Source organism: Acipenser ruthenus, chromosome 23 (assembly GCF_902713425.1).
Source record: "Acipenser ruthenus chromosome 23, fAciRut3.2 maternal haplotype, whole genome shotgun sequence".
In the NCBI taxonomy this organism is placed as follows: Eukaryota; Metazoa; Chordata; class Actinopteri; order Acipenseriformes; family Acipenseridae; genus Acipenser; species Acipenser ruthenus.
Genome location: NC_081211.1, coordinates 28,359,656 through 28,386,004, shown reverse-complemented (window position 1 = coordinate 28,386,004; position 26,349 = coordinate 28,359,656). Strand labels below are relative to the sequence as shown.

The 26,349-nt window shown below is 42.3% G+C and overlaps 2 protein-coding genes across 2 annotated transcripts; one reads left to right on the top strand and one right to left on the bottom strand.

The window, feature by feature from the left end:
- Positions 1-852: 852 nt before the first annotated feature.
- On the top strand, positions 853-6,735 carry LOC117413191 (docking protein 3-like). Its single transcript, XM_034021997.3, has 5 exons — positions 853-1,100; positions 3,116-3,421; positions 4,118-4,205; positions 4,350-4,522; positions 5,117-6,735. The coding sequence occupies exons 1-5, from the start codon at positions 1,044-1,046 to the stop codon at positions 6,059-6,061; spliced, it is 1,569 nt and encodes a 522-aa protein (XP_033877888.3). The 5' UTR covers positions 853-1,043; the 3' UTR covers positions 6,062-6,735.
- Positions 6,736-6,797: 62 nt separating this feature from the next.
- On the bottom strand, positions 6,798-9,078 carry LOC117412780 (transcription factor Atoh1-like). Its single transcript, XM_034021351.3, has one exon. It carries the CDS (start codon positions 8,484-8,486, stop codon positions 7,698-7,700), a length of 789 nt encoding a protein of 262 aa, XP_033877242.3. The 5' UTR covers positions 8,487-9,078; the 3' UTR covers positions 6,798-7,697.
- Between the last annotated feature and the right edge of the window lie 17,271 nt (positions 9,079-26,349).

Genomic DNA, 26,349 nt, shown 5'->3' with positions numbered 1-26,349 from the left:
TGGAAGGGCACAATATTTCACAATGTAGACGTTTTCAAAGAATGCCCATTACATGTCAATTTTTTTTCTACAAAATATAAGCCACTGTCAGACTAGAAATAGTTATAAATGGGAGGCTGCATCGTGATATCAAAATGTTACAGATATACCACATTTGCTTATATATGTAATGTTTTAGCATTGTAACTGTACAAGGGAGTGAAATGTAGATCTTGCCCTGTTTCAAAGTGGTTTTGTCTTTACCAGGATAAACAACAGTGTTACTGTTGTGGCCTCTGCCCAATTAAATGTGGTTTGGTATGGCTATGAGACCTTGTAATGACTGTTCTGAAATCTATTTATTGAGCAGTATAGCTTCTGGGTGATCTGCACAGCAGACCCATTGATTTCAATGGGCTCGTCGATTAATCAAGTATTTTTTTTTCCTTTCGATATGCAAGTGACTGTGCAGCAGCAGTTGTGATGCATAGTTCACCCCCTAGTCTCTAAGTCGCTTTGGATAGAAGCGTCTGCTAAATGATCAATGAATGAATGAATGAATAATATACTTCGTGTTCTGAATTTGGGTTTGGTGCAGACCGTCTCAGTGATTTTTCTGATACCTCAAATGCACCACATGTATACCGAGGTCTTCAGAAATTGTAATACAGATCACCCTGCAGTCTTATGTAATATTTCTGGCACCCACAAGCTTATAAATAGACTGCACACTAGCTTGGTGTGCGCCGCTTCCACTGTGTGTTCTTTCAGAGGAGTGGTGCACAGAATGAGACCACATCGATAGAGTTGTGTACAGGGCCAGCAGACTGACGAAACGTGAGCACCTGAGCTTGTTTCTTTATACGCTTTACCTCCTGCATCATTGTTTTTTTGGAGAGGTTGAAGGAGAAGCGAGAGTTTTGCAGCCTGTGGAAGGTTTGAGAGCACGTGAGCAGTTTTGAGTTGTGTGTAATAAAAGCAGGGAAGTAGCTGGTAATTGGAGGAAGCCGCTGTCCCAGAGCGAGCTCACATGCTGACGCTTGCCAGACCTGCAGCAGCACACCATGGAGCACACGTCCAAGGAGGGGATGCTGTATTTACAAGGGGTCAAGTTCGGCAAGGTGCGTTCTTAATTATTTTTTTTTTTTTTAATTAAGGTATAACCATGATAGTTTTTTTTTTTTGCTAAACTAGTAACATGTTATTTGTTTTATAACTAATGTACACTCGGATTTGTAGATAAATAAATAAATGATAAGGAAACTGTTCTGGGAGGCTGTTCTAGAAAACAGCGATCGTGTAGAGCCATTTCCTGACTTTCAAACTCAATATAATCCAAAACATATAAATAGTGAAATAAGCGATGGTGTGAGCAGTGGGGTATGTTGAATCATATGAGCTGTATCTTAGTATTCATTATTATTTGAAGATAGTGGCTAAGGCACCCTGTTTCTCAATGCTGCGGTGAGGGTATCAATCTAATGACAGAGCTGATAACACCTGCATTAATTCCACAGAATTCAGCTTTGAGACAGAGCTACTAACAAGTACTGTATTATTTGGCACCAGCATCATGGTGGTGTTCATTTTGGGTCTCCAAAATTCCAACAGATGAGGAAACCAGTTTATTTTTTATGTGTGTGAATTAATAAAGAGAAAGTGCATCTTCCCCTTTTAAAACTCTACTGTAGAAACTGCTGACAAGACCAGGTTACTATGAACGCAAGAACACAAGGTTCATATCTTAGCCTTACAGCAACCGAATACTATCAAATCTTCAACCTTGACTACAGCATGCTCGATTTGGTGCACCACAGAAGACTGGTTATCTTCAACAGTAATCCAGGAGGCCATGAATATGGAGCTTTAGTGTACAGCTCTGGCCAAAAGTTTTGCATCACCCTATAACAGCTAAAGTGGAATGAACCCTGCTGAATAATGTTACGTTAACATATTGTATTACATACCGCTGTGTAGTTTTCCATATACTTAATGAAAAACTGAGAACAATTGAACAATGTGACATTTCAAAATCTAACACTAAATATTGTACTACTGTTATGGTTTCCGGTGTACTTTTATCATGATGTTAAATTAAATATACAAATTATGTTAAAAAAAAAATCTAGGTGATGCAAACCTTTTGGCCATAGCTGTAGTCTTTAAAGACAAGACTTTTGTTTGTCTCCTAGGGTAACATGGACAAAAGAGGCAATCAAACAGGACATAACATGTTTTTTAATGTGTTTTCTGCAGCAGTTGAAGGGTTAATGTATCTGTATAGAGGATCTGGGGCTGTATGGGTCTCTGAAGAGGAAACGGCCTGAGCGCTGTGTGTTTGGCATGAAGAAATCTTTTTTCCTGTTGACTGGTGTTGCACATCATCAGCTCAGTTCTGCATCATTGTGTTTACTAACCCTTTGTAACATATAGATAATATTACTGTGCGTTATACAATTGCAATTCTTGCACTACCCCTGAACGTAAAGTGATAATACTATCGTTGCAAGGTGATAATACTGTCGTTCACACCCTATTATACTATCGTTGGGCTTATCGTTTAAACACACCAGAACGTGTGTGGCTTATGCAGAGCAGAGCCGGCTTTCAGTCTAACCCACGCCCAGCCCAAAAGCCGACGATATAAAGCAATGGGAAAAAATGGAAAGACATGTCAATGAAATATATATATATTTATTATGCTATTTTCAATATGTCATGCATGAAAGGGTTAATTAGCGATAGAAGTTTCATTCTACCTGAATCTACCTAAACCTGGCAACCTTTTTAAATCTGAGGATCTTAAAGGAGAGCTAAAAATATTTTTTGCAGTGCATCACAAATACATACTTCCTGGTATCTAATCACATGACCTGATAGCAGTTAGTAGCTACAGCACAGGAAGTGACTTTATACCAGGAAGTGGCTTCAATCTCCTGCATTGCTGTTTGAAATAAATAACTTTTACAAAATTTCATGAGCATAAAATTCAAGCAAAGAACCAAAGAATCTGTCATCAGAAGAAAAAGGTGGGCCATGAATCTAATGCTGATAAGAGGTTGGAAATTGATTATAAAGAGTAAATATGAGTGATACAATGAGGCTTGTTTTATTGCTGGTGTGTGTGTCCCTGCAGAAAAGCTGGAAGAGGACCTGGCTCATGCTGTATCCTGCAAGCTCTTATGGGATTGGCCGCGTCGAGCTGCTCGACGTGCGGGATGGGGCAGGCGGGGGCGCCCTTGCACCCAACAAGCAGGGGGTGAAGAAGAGCGACAAGAAGCTAATCCGCCTGACCGACTGCATCAGCGTGACCGCCGCCCCCGGAGAGACCTGCCCCAAAGACTGCGCTGCCTTCTACCTCAACACCACCCAGCGCACGTACGCACTGGCGTCCGAGGACGCGCAGGACTGGGTGGGCAAGCTGTGCGAGCTGGCATTCCAGGTATGACCGGCTCCAGAGCTCTCTGCACTAGGCTGGAGACCAACATGTTCTGGCATTGTGTCGGGGGTCAACAAAGGTTAAACTAATAGTGTGAGCAACTGGAGCCCGTGCAGAAGAGGTGCATGTGCTGTGTCTGAAACAACTGTTTAGATATTGTGAGGAAAACAGAGTGTCAGCAGAGTTCACACAGTTCAGCTTCACACACACACACAGTTAGGCAAGATATATAAGACAGGCACTCATTAGTGCGAGTGAGAAAAGCTACCTGAATCCCCCTCCTGACGACCATCACCATACCTGAGCTTTCTCTCAGAACATTGATTTCTGTTTAACTAGGTGCTACACGATTAATGTTTAAGCTGTATGTGTGTAACCTTTGAATATTGGAATCAACGCATGGAGACTTTTGGTGTTGTGCGCACTCATTTGCAGGCATCAAATTATCTTCCTTACAATGGTGATCACAGTGCATTTCTGAGTTTGCCATTAATGTGCACTGTGATGTGCATTTTAGCAACATGCCTGTAAGAGGAATGCAAAAATGGATGAAAGACTGAAGAAATGAGAGGAGAGGGGGCTTGTTTAAGGTCCAGTGCAATTTCACTTGTATGATTATAGGAGGAAGGGCAGGACAGTAGCAACCAGCAGGATCACACACCAAATGCTCCCCAATGATGTTTCATTTTTGCTTTGCAGAGTAATGATAACCAGAAATCATTGTCAAGATCATCGAGTACAGAGGTATCCATGGAGGAAAACGAGCTGTACTCATCATGGAAAAGAGGTAAAGCAGTAACTACTTCTGGCATTAAAATAAGCTACTCCAAATGCAAACCTAGAAGGTGTTGCAAGGTGCAGTGCCATATGCTTGAATGTGTATTTTAATATCAGCAGCAGCATCACTGGTCTGTGGTTTCCCTGTTCACAGCTCAGGAGTTCCAGGTGACTGTTCAGGTCACTGAAGCGTCGCTCAGGTGTGATCTGTATGGAGATTACATTCTATCGGCTGGCAAGGAGGACATCACCCTGCTGGAGCCCCGAAGCAAACAGGTCCTCTACTGCTGGCCCTACCGACTGCTGAGACGCTTCGGCCAGGACAAGGTCACTGTCATGCAGTCACATCTTCACCTTGGTTATTGCCTGGGGTTTCTGTTGGTTAAGTGTTAAGTGATGTGTGTTTTTTTTTCTTTAACGTTTCCTAAATTCTAATTTACTAATCTCTTGCTTACTAAATATGTTGAGATCATGCATGTTAAGCATAAAAAAAAGAAACCCTGTCATGTCATGTGACCAGATTTGTATTTTCTTTTTGTGGTCAGTGTTGTGCTCCTATTAAAGAAGTGCTTGCCATGATTTTTAATTTTATTTTACCAAGTATCTCTTATTAAGGTATCAATGGTCCTCTCTCTTCCTTCTGTTAAAAGATCTTTTGCATTTTTGTTTGTATTTTCTGCTTCAGATTGTAATATGCAGACAGCGCAAAGACAATGCTATAGCTAAACACGAGCTGCAGGTCAAACGCACCCAGCAAAGTAACCAGGATGCAGCAGTTTATCTAGTATTTGCATATCCTGAATGAAGGTTTTATTAAGAGGCAACAAAATGGAAGAACACACCTTGAAACAATGTTATTCTATTCAGGAATAGACAGACTGGCTGGGGCGTAAACTGACGGTTTTGATGTTGTTGTTCCAGACTGCGTTCACGTTCGAGGCGGGCCGACGGTGCAAGTCGGGGGAAGGGTATTTCATGTTCCTCTCCAATAACGTGCCGGAGATCTTCAGAGCCATGGAGCAGGGCATCGGGCAGGAGAAGAGCAAGAGGAAGAGCGCCTTGGAGCAGGACCATGAGACTACTCCCCAACACCCAGCACAGTCCTGCCTCCCTGCCCAGGAACCAAGCAATCCCAGGGCACCTCCAGCCCTCAATCAGGGGGGCATAGTAATGAAAGAAGAAGCTCCAGAGCTCCCCCAGAGGAAGTTTATGAACATCAACAAACCAGTATGGAATGCCTTATTCAAAGACAGAACCAAGATGAACCAAGCAGGGCAGTCTGGGACCGTATCTGCAACTGACCCTCTCAACACAGTCTATGCCACCATACAGGAGATTCAGTTGCATTCTGCGGAACAGAGCCAATGCCCCAAAAACCCAGACCAGGCAAGAAGCTCAATGTATAACAACAGCTCTCCCTTAGGCTCTTACCAAAATGTGGAGAGCGAGGAAGGCAGGTTTGTTCAACTTCCCCCTGAAAACTTGCACCACTACGCCGAGGTCAAACTCACGACTGAAGAGCACCTGTCCGATTTCCCTCTCTATGACAATCTGGGCTTTGAGAAACCCTGGCCTGGTCATAGACTGGAGCACCTCGAGGTGGAGTCTGAGGAGGAATCTCCCTGCCCCCAGGACGACTGCTCTCTGCTGAGATCAGAGAATCATGGAGAGAAGAGTGGCTTTGAGCAGGAAGAAGAGGAAATCATTCTTTCCACCAGCCCCAGGTCGAGCATCGTCACGGAGACAGAGATCTCCGACTGCTTCAAGCAGAGGCTCACTAACCTCTTCTCCAAGGAGGTGCCCAAGTTCATGCAGCCTACACTTGTTCCCAGAGACTTCGGCAGCACAGACAGACTGAACTCTTAATGTGTCATGGCAGACTTGACTCTGTGTATAATATGAGCAGGTCTGTGTGTGTGTGTGCAGGACAGTGAACTCTTCTTGCTCTGAACGTGAGATATAGGGGTGACCAATGAATAAAATCATTTTGGACTGACTCTACAATATAAGACAAATTTCGGTGAATCATAAAATCCAAATATTTAAAACCCTTACTAGCCCAAGTAAAGCCATAATTGTCAAGTAAAGCTTCAGTACCATAGGAGTTTAAAGGAGCCAACTCTGATTTATTCCAGTTTGTATTAAATTAAGATATATCAGCATATTTATTGATTTGATTCAATAGGGGGGTTATTGACTAGAAGAGTGAACTCTTAATGTGAAAGCTAAATAAATGGAACTCAATAAAATAAGGGCTCCGGAGACGTCCTGAAGGTTCTATATAGAACACCTGTTCTAAGAGTGCTCTAATGGACAGGTCGATGGGTTTTGTTTATTTAGGAAGAACCAATGTCTTGTATTGGGGTAACTTCATTTGTACTAGAGCTGCATGGATTTTCTCTGTTAAGCCATAAAATAAATCCAATTCTGATTTAACTTAATCAAAAACATTTATTTCAAATAGTAAACAAATTAAATAATTAAGCATTTAAAAAAAAAACACATTAAGAAAAATAACAAAAATCATAAATAGCAAAATGATATATTTACAAAAATAATAATCACAGGAAATAAAAAATACAGATATCCTGCAGACATAAAGCAATATATAAGATCTAAAAGACCTAACTGAGGATTCCTCTCAACAGATAGGGACTGTTCTGAATTAAAAAGTGCAACTACTGTACCTCTCCTGAATTTAATAAAAAATATAAATTACACTGCTTATATAAAAAAAACAGTATATTATGTCAGTGGTGACCAAAGATAGGGAAAAAGTAAGGAAAATATGTATAATTTAATGGAAAAACAGCTTAACTTTTGCAAATGTTCCGTTTTTTACAGTATTTTTTTATGTAAATGTATAAGCATTTACTGTGCAACATGGACACACTGCTGCATTTGATCATAGTTCCATTTTTTTTTGTTTTTTGTTTTACAAAATCAACACCCCTACACAGAGATGCTCTTCAGGGCTTTAATGAATTATGAATTAATTACATTTCTTAGTGTCTCTCAATTTAGCACTGTTGAGTATTACGTAGTTAATGGGCGTGTGCTTTAAAACGCCCCCCTAATTTACAATTAACATTATAAGTTAAAAGTATATAAAGTATGTATAAAGGTTACATGGCTTTATTTATACAAAAGTTAAATGTTAAAAAAAAAAAAAGTTTCCAGCTGAGTGGGTAGGACTGTCATCCCAATTTCAGACCCTGAGTAGGACGTATTTTGGTTGTTAATAATGAGAATAAGTGATGCTTGCTTTGTAGCTGTTGCTAGACTTAATTGCCGCCTCGAATTTCACAAACGTTTACCTTTTTTTACTCGGTATAAGGTTTTTGAAATATTTTTTTAGCACATGCATGTGGTACAATAAAGAAAGTTTAGTTTAATCCATTCTACCACACTTTTGTCGTGCTGGTTAACTTTGTCCCACCAGCGCCAGCCCATTATAGTCCACAGGACTGCAGCTGACAGAAACGGACCCTGTGTGCCCGGTCTAATGTCTGTCCGTGTGCCCGTCCTCGCAGTCACTGAAATGGGAAGACTCTCCATCACTGCCGTTGGACGAGTTCATCTTGCAATTGCTGTCATTCCCCAATCCGGATTTGGGGTTAGAAAGGATGATCAAGTGTCCGGCTGAGGATGGGATCTCTTGGGAAAACCTGGCCGAAGAAGTCGGGGGATCCCGCGGGAAGCTCCCGCCGAGCCCCCCGACCCCTCCGGGGGAGCAGGTTTGCTGCACGCTGCATTTTCTCCCCTGGGTCCCGGGGCTGCTGCACTCGCTTTCATTCACATTGTCCAGCAGCTCTGATAGTTCGTTGATGTAGATCTGCGCCATTTGCAAGGTGTCGTACTTGGACAGCTGCTTCTCGTTTTCCATGGACGGGATGACGCTTCTGAGCTGGTCGAAAGCCCTGTTGAGACCGTGCATCCTCCGCCTCTCTCTTGCATTAGCCGCGACCCTCCTGTGCTTCTGCGGGCCGGTGAAAGGCGCGAGGTTTTGCTCAGTTAGGGCCGTGGTGCCTGACACCTTGCTGCCGGTGATCATCTTTTCAAAGTCCTCCTCCATGGATTCGTGGTTGAATAATGCAGACACCGACCCGCCAGTGGAGGGGTACGGCGCGTACCCGGGGCTTGCTGTTTGCAAAGTGGAGTTGAGCCAGCTTCGGGGGTCACTGCTCGCCAGTCTGGGTACTTCTGAAAACTTCAGGTGTTCAGATTGACGCTCCTCTACATTCCCTTCTGTCCAGTCCAACAGAGACAGTTTTGCATTTGCTAGTGACATTTTCCTTTGCAAAACAGGGTAAATACCAGTTAGGCCAGTAACAGCGTGAAAGTCACACAATAAATACTATTTAACACCGCAATGTATGCGCAGTTATACGGCCACTAAATCTATTCTAGCAGATATGCACTGTAAACCCTTCAACAGCTGATAGGGCAGCGTTGTCGCTTCAGGTCGCTTCAGGTCGCTTCTCTTTATCTGTTGCAGATCCCCAGTTCCTCTTCTCTTCAATCTCTCCCTCAGCGCACTCTTTAAATTCCGCTGCTCGCTCTGTCTCCTCCTTTTTGTGCGCGTGTCGCGTGCTTTCAGCCAATCACAGCACCCCTCCCCACAAGTCCAGGGAATTTTTTTTTTTTTTGAAGAAAGTTTTGGAATACTGTCCCAAAGCCAGCGGCCTGTAATTGAGCCGTGTGCATTCAGGTCGAATCCCTCACAGGGAGTGAACGTATGCGCAAATAACCCCTCAAACAAGACTCCTGTTTCACATTAAATATTCATTTGTTTGAAAAATAATTGGTGGCGCATGTGTCTGTTTGTCTCTGTAATTATTTAATTACAGGGCTTTTGGCTACTATCCTAACCAAACTGTGTTGAGGGGGTATCAGTTTACCTTGGTTAACTGTAAGATGTGTGTGTGTGTGTGTGTGTGTGTGTGTGTGTGTGTGTGTGTGTGTGTATACACACTATTGCGAAGTTATCTGTTAGACGTGTATGCTTGTAATTCACAGTGTCCATATGTGAGCAACTTCTAATTAACGCGTGTCCGTGTGTAAAGTCGCTTTTACCACGTGCATTACTAATACCTTTGGTATTTACTCACCTGCCTTTTGATGATTTTATGCAATTATAAACTGACCAAGTTTTTAAATAAATTGCAATTAATCTGTGGTTGCTTTCTTAATCGAGTTCGCTGTCCATGGTACCCAATCAGTCCTGAAGCTGTTATCTGAGCAGGGAGTTAGCGCCTTGTTCCCACTGGATCAGGGTTTAAACGAACTCGATCCAAAACAGTAGGAGACCAAAACTAATGGGTTTCCATAAATCCACTTCAACACTAGCTGATATCAATATCAATATATAAATATGCAACTGGACGCTGTGTTTCAAACAGGCAGGCTGTTTGCTCTATTAGTTTGAATGCTTTAGACCAGTGAAACATTTCAAACAATACCACTGATTGAGCGTTTGCACAATAGTTTCTGAAAGGAAGCTGCGATTGTCATCATGCGTTGCGTTCAGACTATATTATTATTGAAATAACCACTCGCTCTCTTCATTCATTAATTAATAATTTGTTTGATATTAAAAGTATAGCTACGTTCTATGAAATTATATATATATATATAATAGCTCTTTTCAACACTAATAATAATAATTTCAAAATTCGGCTTTGAAACTGTCTCGGAACGCAGGGCTTGTTTGGATTGGATAGCACTCTTCGAACGCCCTTACCAAACAAACGCGTGCGCACACCGGCGCCTGGCTCCAGGTTAGGAAGCGTACCGCACAGCACAGTAAAAGAGGGTTGAGAGTTTGTATTGCTATAATACCTGATAAGCGACGTACCTCCGAAACATCTTGCATTGCCGTTTTTAAAGTAAATTTGGCCAGAGCGTTCTCAAATAAGTTATAAACCTGATGCAATCTTGATGACAGAAAGCTGTAAAAAACAGAAAGCTGTAAAACGAACAGGTGGGGAATACTCTGGAGAGACACCTGCACTTGAGTCAACTGCAAGAGCCTGCCAATCTGCTTCAGGAAATCATTTCTTTATTGATTTTAAATCATGAAGTTTATCAGGGAAATACTGATAGCCTGTCTTTCTCTGTCTCCATTAATCTATTTAACCAACCACAGGTCCATTCACTGTATATTATTATTATTATTATTATTATTATTATTATTATTATTATTATTATATAAATTAAAGCCTTCACTTCACTAACGCTTAGTGTTTATTCTCATTCTTCTTCTTCTCTTATAGTATTGGTTGGACGTTGCAGTTAGAATAATGCAAGTGTAACAATCGCAGCCTACAGACAAGCATGTCGCATACAGTGAAAAGTGATAGCGTGCACCCGGGTTTCAACATGAAAGAACAAACAGACTGTCCTACTGCACAGAGAGATGAGATCTGTATAACCAGCCACACGGTGTTTTGTTTTGTTTCAAAGTTTTTGTATCCTCTGCGCCACCCGCCACAGAGTCTGAGCTCCAAACTCGTATCTCCCATATGCCGCACCGCGGGGCGGTTCAACTTTCAGCTCACCCCCTTCTTCCGTGGAGCTCATCGCTCATTATAAACACAACATCAATTTCCATTATCATAATGCTCTGACCCCCTCCTCATTAAAACACACTGTGCAGTGTAGCGGTGATCACATGCGCGCCGTTAGTTAGCCCCTGCTTGTGATGGGTGTAATACTGGACCTGTTGGAGTCTTACTTTATTAATAATAATAATAATAATAATAATAATAATAATAATAATAATAATAATAATAATAATATTACACCATATATATATATATATATATATATATATATATATATATATATATATATATATATAGGTCTGAATGCTGTAAAATACGGTTAAGGCAGTGTTTAATGGAGATAGAGTGAAAGCAATCGACGGTGTGTGTTGGCCGTGATGCTGAGGGAATTACCATGATCTGCGCCCCCTCCCCCGACACGAGGTAATGAGCCTTGCCGCGGATGGTTAAACGGGCACGCTCTCCTACCAGGGTGCTCTATTCACTCCAGCATGAATATTTCATCCGCCCCGTCCCCCCGCCACCGCGCGACAGCCTGTAGCCCTGCCAATCGAAGGGAGAGGGAGCCCGGCTTCACTTCCCATCTGCCGCGTGTTGTGCGGGGGGGACTGGCAGTGGAGACAGCGAGCTTGGGGGTAACATTGCTGGGGTCACTGGTTTTTATTACCAGTTTTTGTCTGAAAGTGATACAACTTTGCAGCGCACACGACACTACTTCACAAGCCCTGGCGCTGAAACTGATCTCGTTTTTTTGTTTTTTGTTTTTTAAATACACACAGAGATATACAGTGGGTGTTATAACAAGCTACATTCTGATAGAATGCTTATTAATAGGATAACACATTTTGCAAACTTTTTTTGTGCAATGTATTTCACTACAATATTATCCTTAAACACGAACTATTTCTTTCCTAATGATAAATAAACCCAGGTTAACAAGCTGTGTTCGAGTAGACGCAGCAGTAAGCGCTGGTTGTGTAAGCGTAGGAACCTATGCATCTCCTAATCAAGCTCATTAGTCGTTACAGTCTCTTATTTGTATGCATTTATTTTTAAATCTGTTGTGTACACTATAAAAGGAGCTAGACCAACATCATCATAATACTTTCGGTTTGCTCTTTTTCTCGGCTACAGATATGTCTTCCTCTATAAATAAACACACACACACTGACACACACAAACACACTGACACACACACACACGCACACACACACACACTGACACACACACACTGACACACACACACTGACACACACACACACACACACACACTGACACACACACACACACACACACTGACACACACGCGCACACACACACACACACACACTGACACACACACACACACTGACACACGCACACTGACACACACACGCACACACTGACACACACTAGTTATGAGAGGTACGATGTAAAAACTACATCACACAACTCGAGTTAATAACTGCTGAATACAAATCCAGTGAGGTCAAATAGTGCGCGGTGAGGTCAACATTCAAACTATACACACTGTAATGCTAAACAAATAGAGTGCACGTGGATGCTAGAATATATATATATATATATATATATATATATATATATATATATATATATATATATATATATATATATATATATATATATATACTTTACAATATTAATAATACAAAATAAATAAATGAAATCTAAACGCTATTAGTGCCGCGCCTGAGGGGGGACACACAGAAATAGATACCCTTTATCCTTAACAATGGAGAGCACGAGTCGTGGCGGTTGCACTGCTAAGCTCCCTATAAAACGCAACCAGTCCCATCATTGTCACTGACTGACTGATGGAAATATGAAAGGTTTGGCCATCTCTCACAAATCAGCTAAATACCCCCTTTGCACCGCTGACTTTTCCTGAAGTAATTAACCCTATAACAGCTACATGTGTAACCATTCACGACCCCCTTCTCACACCTACGCCCCGAAGATCTCATAAAGTGAAAGAAACGGTGGTGCTTCTCCTAGGCTGGTCAGGTGAAGCTAAATGCACGTTTCCTAAAGTCATAATTAAAGAGGCTCCTTCTAGGAGGATAAAGGGCCTTAACTTCGTACAATGAACAATACAGGTACAACAAGATGACTTGGGAGCAGGGAAGAAGTAAAGTTATAGACGGAGCCCTTGAAGTACACCACTGTGTAATTACCTTCATTTACCGGCAGCTATAGGGGTGGAGCCGAGGCGTTGAGTGATGCGCTAAATTATTGACTACACTCGAAACGCACTAATTAGGAAATTGGGAAACATATTTGCTAGCCAGAAAAAAAAGATTAGGTGGTTATTTAAGTAAAGATTACTCGGGTCCTTGCTAATGAGTTATGACTGTATCACTGCTTAGCCAATTAGTACTGGAAAATTACCCCATTATTATAGTGACGCGCGTGGATGTCTTGCTATTTAGAGTTGTTCAGAAGCTTATTGTAACGGTGTAAAACCACGAGTAACCCGATTAAACGGTCCAATCCCAATGAGTAAAAACCCTTTCAATTCATATATTGTAGCTTGTTCAACGTATCCTAAAACAGCCATAAACGCATTATAAAGTCCCTGAAAGTCTTACGACATGTCACACATACTTGTAATCGAATGGTTTTAAGTTTGGTTCTTCTAAATATTCCTCTGTTGTTGTACATTCGTGGATCAAGTATGATTCTAAATATACAACGAATTCTTTTTTTAAGTTGTGTCTAATCATGTAATGAATATTGATTAGCTGCAGGAAGCATCATTTTCCAGGTCCCTTGAGTTGTGCCATAAAAGCAACAGGAGTCAACCTTCAGATTAAAAATAAAAAAGGCCTGGGGCGCAGATAGTTAACCAGGCGGAGCGCTTTGTGTAGAAGCGAGGGTCGGATCACACACGCAGGTACTCGCTTCCTCAGTCAAAGTGAACGCGGCGTTCTCTGCAGTGCTTTCATTGGTTCGTGTATCCTCCACCTGCCCGTGTCCCAGGGCGATACCTGACAGGTGACACAAACGTTACTCACCTGCTGGGCTCTCCTTTCAGAACCGCTCAATTGGAGGGATTGTCTGCGAGCTGGCAGGCTTCTTTGGACGGCATTGCGTTGTAATGCACTAACAGGGCTGATGTGTAAAGAAGGCGATATAGCGCCTTGAAATGAGAGAACACTATTATTATTATTATTATTATTATTATTATTATTATTATTATTATTATTATTATTATTATTATTATTATCATCATCTTGTTTTTAATAAGAGTAAAACACGTAGTCCTGGAACACTAATACTAATAAATAAATTAAGTCCTGAGAAAAACATTTGCAGAGTTACACCTACGTCACGTTGTATACGTTTATCTTGGATTACGTTTATCTTGGATTAATAATAATAATAATAATAATAATAATAATAATAATAATAATAATAATAATAATACCGTTTAAATCATGCAGTGTCCCCCTTTTCCAGTTGCCATACAGGGCAGCTACAAAACTAATATTAGGTCTATTGACTCGTGTCAAGTTGTATTGATCCACACGATTCAAAACCCTGTGAGTGATGAATGATGTCTTTACAGTCCAAAAGGCGTCTCCTGCACTCGTTTCTGAGACGGCCAGACCTTTAGTTTGAAAGGGGTGGCGCAACAATTATTCAGTGCCGTTCACGGTTGTTTAGCGCACAATGGCTCTGTGAATTCGTTTTAATTCTACCTGCGGTGACGGGCCCGTGTTAGAGCTGTTGCCCCCAGCAGGCGGTGGTGACAAGGGGTACAATAGGGAGAGCAAGATCCGACAGCGGTGCCGTCTCTCAACCGTCCCGCGTTGAGCGGGGCAAGAGTCGGTAACATGCTCTGTGTGTGTACCGACATGCTTGAGGCTTCACGGATACAGCTCACAGTCTCTGCTGGCTTATTTCATTTATATCCTGCATGTTTGTTTCTGTGACTAAATGTTTAACCCTTTAAGATACAAGGGACATATGTGTCCCACAAATACGATGCACACTTTCTTAATTTTTCAATGAGGTGCACGAAACAGGGTTTAAATGTATTGACTAATTGGATCTGGTCACGCACATTCAGTCCGTTTCCACCTCGTGATGCTTGAGTCACCCTCAAATGTATTTTAAGAAGAAACCGTTTGAACAATAAGCGCTCAATTCTTCGCGTACCTTCAGGGGTTCAAACCGATTCCACGGAGTGTAGTGTTTGCTTGTTTCCTTGACGTCATTAGCATCAGTTAGGGATTCCGCCTTCAGCGACTATTCAACCCTGCAGCAGAGTTCTCTTACTATGTGTAGTGGCACAGCCTGGGAACACACATGGAAGCAGAGCATTCTTGAGGTTCCAGCAATGACCAGCACTGGGAATGGTGGAGGAGTTCACTGAACTGGTCCAAGAACAGTATATGTAATTTAGATATGATAGTCTTCAGATAGCGCATAAACCTCGTGTGCTATAATAAAAGCAGGTCAGTGGTTGTGCATTGCCTTGGCTGGGGTGTCAGTGGAAGGTATATATTATCAGCGATGTGCTGGTCTGCTGCTCAGTGCTGTGTAACATGAATATTAAAATACATTTCTACTGACTCCTGCTGAGGCTGGCTGTCTGAGAGACAGCACTTTCTCACACAGGACCCTGATCAAACATGCATATTCATTCAAAGAAATTGTATTCATTAGTGATTTTTTAAAAAATAATATACTGACTCATTTACAATAGTAAAGCTAACAGCTACAAGTGCATTTGGTGAAAAAAAAAACAACATTGTTCATTGTTCATATATGAACACTACAGCAGTTTTATCAAGGCTATGATACATAAAGTCATGTCATAACCTTCCTCAGCTCTAAAATCACTCATCCACCGGCCCAAGTCTCCAAGTTTAAACTATTCTGCCCTCTCTCCCAGTCCCCTAGCTCTAATCACTGGGCTTGCAGTGCAGTAAGGTTCATTTTGGGTAGTGTGTGTGTATGTGTGTGTGTGTGTGTGTGTGTGTGTGTGTGTATGTGTGTGTGTGTGTGTGTGTGGTAAGCAGAGCTGAGGAGGAGGACGAGGAGGAAGAGGGGGAGTGTTGCACTACATTGCTGTATCTACACCAGCGTCAAAGGCAGGGTCTTCTCAGCTCAGTTTTGGTACACGCCGCACCAGTTAATAAAAACACAAATCGAGCTCGCCGACGACAGCAGCACTGGCAAAGGGTGTTTGCTTTTGCAATTAAGAGGTAATGTATGACAATGGAGGAGAAGATAAGCTAGGGACTGATTAACCCGAGAATGAGAGCTATTGTGTCAGGAGAACATGTGGCAGATAGAGAGCTGGCTGCCTGCACAGTGACCTTGATTCTGACAGAGAGGCTGCCAGCTCAAACGCTCCCCGCCCTCTCTCTTATACAAGACATGTGACAGGGAGACTGTCAGCTCAAACGCTCCCCACCCTCTCTCTTATACAAGACATGTGACAGGGAGACTGCCAGCTCAAACGCTCCCCACCCTCTCTCTTATACAAGACATGTGACAGAGAGGCTGCCAGCTCAAACGCTCCCCACCCTCTCTCTTATACAAGACATGTGACAGGGAGGCTGTCAGCTCAAACGCTCCCCACCCTCTCTCTTATACAAGACATGTGACAGGGAGACAGCCAGCTCAAACGCTCCCCACCCTCTATCTTATACAAGACATGTGACAGAGAGGCTGCCAGCTCAAACGCTCCCCGCCCTCTCTCTTATACAAGACATGTGACAGGGAGGCTGTCAGCTCAAACGCTCCCCACCCTCTCTCTTATACAAGACATGTGACAGGGAGACTGCCAGCTCAAACGCTCCCTGCCCTCTCTCTTATACAAGACATGTGACAGGGAGACTGCCAGCTCAAACACTCCCCACCCTCTCTCTTATACAAGACATGTGACAGGGAGACTGCCAGCTCAAACGCTCCCCGCCCTCTCTCTCTCATGCTGAAACAGGGCACGACCAGCTGTGTGTCAGTCCTGCTTCTCTGTAAGACTCTCACTTTACTTGGGTTGGAGGCTCTGCAGTATCCACTGAATCGTGTTTTATGTCTGCCTGTCTGTATATATGTATCTATGAATATATCTATGAATGTAGTTACTCAGTTAGTTTGTTATTAAAAACAGGACATGCTGACAAAATAATAATAATAATAATAATAATAATAATAATAATAATAATAATAATAATAATAATAATAATAATAATAATAATAATCTTCAGGATTTTTGGCTAAAGACCTGGAAACAAATGTCAGATCTTGAAGTAGTTAATCATCTCATTTGACCTGTTAAACTAAGCAATCAAAGTTCTCTTGTAAAAAGAAAACTTTTCTGAATACAATAACTTTCAGACAGCCGTTTCCCTCCCAGAACCCCGAGACAGAGCCCTCCTGGTTAAAGATCAGTGTGGGTTTAACGATCAGGCTTCACTGAGTATCCAATACAGTGGATCTGGCGCCATCTTGTGGTTACAGCATTCTATTGCATTGTCGGCATCATAAACGTGAACTGAAACAACGCCCCCACATTCCAATGTACTTCTGGAGCATTAGAGCCGATCGTACAGATAAACTGCTTACACGCTGCCCAGGTACCAGCAGAATGCAGATTTAAAAGGCGTCACATTCTCTTCACGGGACAGACAGGAAACGTTAAGTTGTCCTTTATGTTTTTTTTGGGTTTTTTTTTACACCGCGGCTGTGAATTCCAATTAGAGCTAATGTACAGAATAGTTTATGATAAGAGACAACACGTTTCATAACAATTCGATATGTGGTTCTGTGAAGACATGCAAAACTGTACCTGTGACACAAAGATGAACTGCTGGACGGACCGACAGACGCCCCCTCTATCGCCAGAACCTGCTATTCTCAATAATTTACGCTAAATAAGTTAATACCAAGTTTCATGGCAGGTGGTTTTCAGTATATATGGAGGAATCTTTGAAGTGTGACATCGTTGCGCACAGCCACCTACATACACGCTTTACAAGAGAGTTCAGCCCCAGCCTGGACCACGATGAAGAGAATTACAGAAGAAAACAAAACATCGTGTTGTTTTTAAAATTGCTACCACTAGGTGGTGTCCGTGTCTTACAATAGAGCCACAAGATTAACAGACAAGCCAGCGCGCAGCATTGTGAAAGAAAGCAGAGGTGCGGAGCCCAAACAAGAACACACGTGAGCACCAACCAGCACGCAGAATTGAGCATTGAGATAGCAAGCAAACACACCAGAAACCAGCTGTGACAAACTGCAAAGCTACTATTTTAAAACAATAGCAGCAGAAACACATTAAAGACGAGACCATTACATATTTCTTATTTTTTAACAGTATAAAACTAGCAACAAACAACTTACTTGCAGGAACAATGTGTCACAGAATGCTTAGTTTTAAATAACTCAAGTACAGAGTACACAGGCAAGTATCTTGAAGCAGATTAACTACATTAGTTGTAAATTAATCAGACCACTGCAAATAGCTGTTTTTTTAGTTTTAGTTTTAATGTTTGTGATGTCACTGGGAGGATAGGGTCAGGACCACCAAGCTTACCGGGTCATTGCTGAGCTGGAGGAACACAATCTGGAGAGGAGTTTCCTCTATTTGAGGTTGATGAGGAGGACCATACTGTACAGAAGCCACATGTGGTGGTGTGGGAGGTTAGGGTCAGGACCACCAAGCTTACCGGGTCATTGCTGAGCTGGAGGAACACAATCTGGAGAGGAGTTTCCTCTATTTGAGGTTGATGAGGAGGACCATACTGTACAGAAGCCACATGTGGTGGTGTGGGAGGTTAGGGTCAGGACCACCAAGCTTACCGGGTCATTGCTGAGCTGGAGGAACACAATCTGGAGAGGAGTTTCCTCTATTTGAGGTTGATGAGGAGGACCATACTGTACAGAAGCCACATGTGGTGGTGTGGGAGGTTAGGGTCAGGACCACCAAGCTTACCGGGTCATTGCTGAGCTGGAGGAACACAATCTGGAGAGGAGTTTCCTCTATTTGAGGTTGATGAGGAGGACCATACTGTACAGAAGCCACATGTGGTGGTGTGGGAGGATAGGGTCAGGACCACCAAGCTTACCGGGTCATTGCTGAGCTGGAGGAACACAATCTGGAGAGGAGTTTCCTCTATTTGAGGTTGATGAGGAGGACCATACTGTACAGAAGCCACATGTGGTGGTGTGGGAGGATAGGGTCAGGACCACCAAGCTTACCGGGTCATTGCTGAGCTGGAGGAACACAATCTGGAGAGGAGTTTCCTCTATTTGAGGTTGATGAGGAGGACCATACTGTACAGAAGCCACATGTGGTGGTGTGGGAGGTTAGGGTCAGGACCACCAAGCTTACCGGGTCATTGCTGAGCTGGAGGAACACAATCTGGAGAGGAGTTTCCTCTATTTGAGGTTGATGAGGAGGACCATACTGTACAGAAGCCACATGTGGTGGTGTGGGAGGATAGGGTCAGGACCACCAAGCTTACCGGGTCATTGCTGAGCTGGAGGAACACAATCTGGAGAGGAGTTTCCTCTATTTGAGGTTGATGAGGAGGACCATACTGTACAGAAGCCACATGTGGTGGTGTGGGAGGTTAGGGTCAGGACCACCAAGCTTACCGGGTCATTGCTGAGCTGGAGGAACACAATCTGGAGAGGAGTTTCCTCTATTTGAGGTTGATGAGGAGGACCATACTGTACAGAAGCCACATGTGGTGGTGTGGGAGGATAGGGTCAGGACCACCAAGCTTACCGGGTCATTGCTGAGCTGGAGGAACACAATCTGGAGAGGAGTTTCCTCTATTTGAGGTTGATGAGGAGGACCATACTGTACAGAAGCCACATGTGGTGGTGTGGGAGGTTAGGGTCAGGACCACCAAGCTTACCGGGTCATTGCTGAGCTGGAGGAACACAATCTGGAGAGGAGTTTCCTCTATTTGAGGTTGATGAGGAGGACCATACTGTACAGAAGCCACATGTGGTGGTGTGGGAGGTAACAAGAAGCAGTCAGTTTACAACACAGCACAGCAGACCTGAGCTGCTTTGTGTCAGCACCCTACTGAAGCTCCACGGAGCGCCAGTCTCTGTCTCTAAGTGGCTCACAGCTTATATACTGGAGACAGTTCCAGTGTTGCCAGCTGGGGGTCAGTCAATTAATTACCCCTAATTTGCATTTGCATATTCCCTGGGAGCCTGGCCACTTAACAAAGTAATACAATTAATTAGAGCTCTGGGCCAGAACTGCCACAGCCCCTTCCACACAGCAATCAGCATAAGAACAGCAATGATAATAATAATACAATCCTGCCATCAACACTTAATTAATCCCCTAGAGGAGGCTGGGGGACACCATCGCCCTACAGTCATGGCATGAATCAGCCCTGAACGTCTCAGTGAATCGGCCCTGAACATCTCTGTGAATCAGCCCTGAACGTCTCTGTGAATCAGCCCTGAACGTCTCTGTGAATCAGCCCTGAACGTCTCTGTGAATCGGCCCTGAACGTCTCAGTGAATCGGCCCTGAACGTCTCTGTGAATCGGCCCTGAACGTCTCTGTGAATCAGCCCTAAACGTCTCTGTGAATCGGCCCTGGAGATGTGTAAAGGTTTTTAAACATGGACCGGATCCTCTCTTTCCTTGGACTGGACTCTAGACAGCAGCTGTATGGAAGGAAGCGCACACTCTCTGTTTCCCGGGCACCTGTGGAAAAGGCTACTCTTGGCAACTCTCATTCACCTGAGAAGAATGTATCTGTGGTTTGCTGATTGTGCTGAAGTACAAAGGGACCTGTATTATTGCATTCAGCTCCATTTTTCATATCTGTCTCCAAGCGGCTGTTTTCTGTGTAATCTCCCACAAACAAGCATTCCAGACAGTTGTAGCCGAGAAAATATTGAGCATTTAATGTTTCAAAGGGCCTGTTATAGTTGAGTTTCATTACTCGGTAACACATTACATTGTGTCTCTATTTACTGTGTAGTTACTTAGTAAACACATGTGTACTTACACACAATTACAATGTTATTATACATAGTTAGAATGTACTTAATGTGTAATTTATTTTGCAAGAGATAACCCTAATCCTAACCCTAACCCTTTTCTGATACAATTGTGTACTTACAAAGCAAAACGATGTGCACATTAAGTACATTGTGTGTAAGTGCACATGCATTTCCTAAGTAACTACTATGTCAATGCACAGTAATTCGAGACACAATGTAACATGCTGCCTATTCCTCTACAGTTAATGTAGCTACTCTTTCATTACTATACAGCTAATGTACTCAGCACAACACTGGCAGATTTTTCAGTTACTAACTCTTGTCATCAGAACATTTTCACATTTTCCAGTGGTTTATGTCTGAATGACAAATCTAGAGACTGGTGTCACACTGTAACCTTCTGTCTCTTGGAACAGGATTCTGCACATAATTCTGAAATAACTGCAACAGCAAGCCAGCAAAAGTCCAGGCAAAATGAAGTCAGCAAGAAACAGAACAGAGAGCGACAGTGCAGGGATGAATGATAACTTGCACGTGCAGGGATGAATGCCAGGGAATGACAAGCAATGTATGATTTTATTCTGCAGTGGATCAACCTTTCAGCGTTCAAGCAGCACTTCCCTTTGTGATGGATAATGAGACAAGCTCATCACTGACATTGAGGTTTTTGAAATGAGCTGATGATCTCATGACTGCTAGTAAAATGCACTCTTGTCTTCTCACCCAGTGCTGTGATGGTTGGTCTCCCCGCCCTCACTGAGGGCATGCGTTATGTGGCCATGGAGACTGAACTTCCCTTTAAGCACTAGAGGAAATGCATTGCTGTGTCATTGCATGAGTGCCTGCATTGCTGCCTATGCTGCTCTGTGTACGAAGGAGATTGGTCTGCAGACCTGTCAGTACAGCATTTCCCATAGGCACTGAATGTATCATTTATTTGTTCAACATGAAGTTAGGGTAACACTTTACATGGTGATAATCCACTGACACACTTTCATTCATTTCTTCTTTCTCTTCTCAGGGTCAACATGAGCAACACTGCTGTACTTTTTTTTTAATTCACTGTAATTGCCTTTATGTTGGTTGTGCTAAGTGCTAGACAAGCGCAACTAGTCTGATGTTACGATGATGTAAGCCCTGACCAATTTGCCAAGAACCTTAGTAATTAGCTGTCATTGCAAACACGTACAGTACGCTAGAGAGCCAGAGAAACCAAACGCTGGGGTTATAAATACGATAATTAAACCACAGGGATCAGAGCTCATAGCAAGAGATGTTTGAGAGCTGGCAACCTTGAGGCTTGAGGTCAAGCACTCACTCACTGTTGGATATTTTCTTTCAACCGCTGCCCAGGGTTGGCCTGACAAAGACACATTAATTAAAGTCCGCAATTTTTTTTTAAGACCTTTAAGTATGACAGAGTTGTCTTGTTTAGTATTATTATTTTTTTTTTCAATTCACACAGATGCATGCTGGTAATTATGTAATAATGTAATTATGGTTAACACTTTACATGCAGTGTCTCTAATTACTGTGTATTTACATAGCAGTTCCTTAGTAAATACATGTGTACTTACACATAATTACAATGTTATTATGCGTAGTTACAATGTACTTAATGTGTAAATCTTTTTGCACGATATATGGTGAGCTGGTTTTCGCCGGGCTGTTAGCTTGCTGAAGCTGTACTGTAGGTCTGCCTGGTCACTTTATTAGGACCTGTACCTTTTGCTCGGATCTCAGCCTTGAGACAGTGTGACGTAGACTCCACAGTGCTGGAGGGTGTCTTTAGAGATGTGGATCCATTTGGTCATTAATATTTCAAGAGATCAGTGCAGAGGGGTAGGCAGAGGATCGTGAGGATGATAGTGTCAATCCTGACAGCTTGTCTTCTGTTAAGCCTTCGGCTCAGAACACCTAACTGTCGCTGCTGTCAGTTATCCAGCATGCAATGCAGGTAATGAAATCTGAGCAAACATCCAGCATCCTATGAGAATCGGTGAACTGCGTGTCTCATCTAACCCACCTCAGCTCCAGCTGAAACATCACGCCAAGACTACCGTGATCTCAACTGCTCTGAAAAAAGTTTGTCAGGAATGGAATCACAAAATCATTTGAACTGGGTTAGCTTTAGTTTGAGAGTATATTGTCTTACCGCAAAAAACCCGGTCAAAACATTTCTGTTTTATTGTGTGCTACTATGGTGTCTGGTAATTGATTGTTAAATAAAATCCACAATTGAATCAATCATTTCAACACAACTGGACCTAATATTTAGTTTACTTCAAAAAAGGTCACTTACATACCAGATAATCTCACATGAAAGCAGTCATTATATTAATCTGCTAACAATATGAACAACATGCCCTGTTCAAACTGTGTACCCAACATGAATCCTACAGCACGTGCTGCTCCATTGTTCCATATTTACAATCTATTCCTTCTCTTTCCTTTCATCCTAATGTGTTGTGACAGGCACTTAGTAGTTATTGAAAACAGAACATGCTTTTTTTAGTTTAGTTTTTTGTATATTCAGTACAGTATCTCGTATCTACCAAGTGTGGAAGTCAATGAGCACATTCAGGTACTGTTGCCTTTGTTATTGTTTCATTCAATAGAACAGTACATGAAACCTCCTCCACTTTGCTGCTGCACAGTAACAGCTGTGACTCTGTGATGGATTGCAATGCTAGAGTCGCCTATTGACCAGGCTTCAGCTGACTGAAGTACTGCTAAAACATACAATGCCTCATAAAATAGCTTGATTTGAACAAGGGACTGAGGCAAAAATAGCTTCCATAGGAATTTGCCAGCGGCTATTGCTTAAGCACTGTCAGAATTGACATCAGAAGTCAAACCCATAATGAACCCTAACTGGGGCTGCTCACAATGGTAGCAGCAGCCCAGGCGATACCCACAATGGGAACAGCAGCCCAGGCGATGCCCACAATGGGAACTGCATCCCGGGTGATGTTTAGAACTGTTGTCAGTCCTCACACGTGGGGCTGAGGCACCTGCACTATTTGACTGGAGTGTTTTGAAGAGCCTGGTAATTGAATTAAATCAGGTCATTGTTTTGTGAGCGACAGGCTCCTTCTGAAAAAGAGCAAACCCATTAAGAAGCAGGTCTTTGTACCTGCAGCCGCCCGTGCTGTTAGAGACAGAACCACAGCCCTCAATATGCAACACCTTATAAATACTGTATGAAAAACGTCCATTTCAAGCTCAGCTGACAGAGAGCAGCTAAATTTCAGTTTCCATGTCAGCCGTGCCCCGAGCTTGATGTAGTGTTTTAATAAATGCATCATATTTTTCAAGCCCCTTATCTAATGAACTATTCATTAAGGGCATTAAACATTAACTTTTCCATTAACATTATGGCTTCCAATAATTTACTGTCTAATGGGTAACATTGGGTCACTCTGAAGTACATGCACATAAGGTTATAGGAGCAATACATATCATTGTGTAAGAAAAAAAAGCAGAACAATGTCTTAAAGTGTAACTAAATACAAACTTTGCCTGCTTACTAGAATTAGTGTACATTCTGAAGCAGCAATAAACATGTTGTATATCAGTGAGCTGTCTGAACCTGCTAAGGGCTGGAGTTGTGCACTGCTGGTACAAACGATGCACTGTACACTGTGGACTGAGCGTGGGAGCTCACAAACAGGACCGAGCCCTTGATGGACTTCTCTGCTCAAATTAACGCTGATTCAAGTCATACTGTGGGAATGAGCAACATGGAAGCACTTGCTGTTTTCAGTGTTATCAGTAAAGGGTTACTGGGGTGTACAAAACTAGAAAGGCTTTAGGATTGTAGGTTTCAATAATTATTTAACACACAAATACTAGACAATTATACCAGAGGCTTAAAAGCATGGCTGTTTCCTAATAAAATGAAAAAGGAAGCGCCTGTTCATCAAGGAAAATAAAAATAACCTCATTTTCTCTGCGCTTCTCTGCTCCTGCCCTCCAGCAGCTGTTCAGCAGGTTCAAAGACACAGGTTTACAAGTGTCTGATTAAAAACACTATGGGTGTGCAATTCAAGCACAATTAAAGAGAAGTTGGAAGGCAGAGAAGATAACAAACGAAGAGCATTGCGTGCTGGGATTGCACAGGAGTAGAAACACGTGCTCTCAATGCCTGAATCAAAGATACAGCAGCTAACAGCGAGTGAGAACATACACCAGCCGTGATACAAATGATCTTCATCTGCAATGCAGCAGTGCTACTGCAATAGAAATGTGTGTACGTATGACCTGCAGCACTGGAAGAATGGGGCAGCGCTGGGGACATTTACAGTGTTTGGTGCAGCAGTGTGCTACAGTATCAGGGTCATGGCACACTGTAAAAAGAACAGGCTAATATAAGCCAATGCCATTTTTGGTTGTTCTCAGCTCCTCTACTCACTCTCCCCATGTTCTTCCATACCTCTTTCAATGGAAACAGAACTGCACTGGCTCTCTGGAACCTGTAGGGAGAAATAATGCTAACATTATTGCAATAAATAAATACCTGAAGGAATGAATAGATGAATAGTTTGCACCTTCATGCAGGAAGGCATCTGCAGAGCATTGCAGTTGAATGGCCAGGCTGAATGCAATGCGTTTCAGGCTGGTGGTTCCGGTCAAGGCAGCAGGCTGAGCCACCAGGGATCCTCTCCCATTAAACTAGTTCAAGTGGAATCAGCCTGCTCCCCAGTGTACACACAGACACATGTCTGGAAATGACTTCTAATTTGCCACAATTATAAGTGTTTGATATATATATATATATATATATATATATATATATATATATATATATATATATATATATATATATATAGTATTTAATTGAATAAGTAGGCAGATTTCATTAAGCTCTCACTAGGGTCCCTGCAGGCTTCAGTTGTGATAGAACAGTCAGAAGAATGTTGGAAAACCCAGAGCCCCAGCAGAGGAAAGCAATCAAAGTGCATTTATCGTCTGAACTACGTCCATTTCTTGCCTATTGGTGGGGTAGCACTTTTCATTCAGTGTGTCTGATTACTGTGCATTTACATAGTAGTTACTTATGAAATACACAGAATTACAATGTTTTTATGCATCGTTACAATGTACTTAATGTGTCAATCTTTACAATATAACCCAAACCCCTTTCTGATGCAACTGTGTACTTACATATATGTGCGTAAGGTGTTACTAAATGTGTGTTACACTTCATTTAGAGGTAGCTAATACACTTAGGGCTAGATTCTGAAAGCGATTCACAACAATAGAGGATAATACAGAACACCCATAATAAGATATAAACCAGTTAGAAACGAAGTACATCATGCTTACATGATAGCACACAAGTGGTTCCTACATGGTAGTAAACTAGTTAGATCTTTGTAGTTACACAGCACTTACACGTTAGCGCAGTAATAATACAGTTGTAATGACATTGTATTTACATGTTATTACATTAGTAGTAATATCTTTGTAGTTACATTGTGCATTCACTGCAACTGAAAAGGAAGCCAAGACTAGGGATCCCTTCAGTCTGTCATTCATATAACCAGAATGAAATGGTCTACAGTGCAGGGAATACAGTGTTAATCAGC

What these genes read in the sequence shown, in the direction of transcription:
- LOC117413191 (XM_034021997.3), top strand. Translation starts at nt 1,044, where the DNA reads ATGGAGCACACGTCCAAGGAGGGGATGCTGTATTTACAAGGGGTCAAG. An exon ending in GTACTCATCATGGAAAAGAG is followed by an intron (nt 4,206 to 4,349) that starts GTAAAGCAGTAA and finishes CCCTGTTCACAG; the next exon opens with CTCAGGAGTTCCAGGTGACT. An exon ending in GACGCTTCGGCCAGGACAAG is followed by an intron (nt 4,523 to 5,116) that starts GTCACTGTCATG and finishes TTGTTGTTCCAG; the next exon opens with ACTGCGTTCACGTTCGAGGC.
- LOC117412780 (XM_034021351.3), bottom strand. Translation starts at nt 8,486, where the DNA reads ATGTCACTAGCAAATGCAAAACTGTCTCTGTTGGACTGGACAGAAGGG.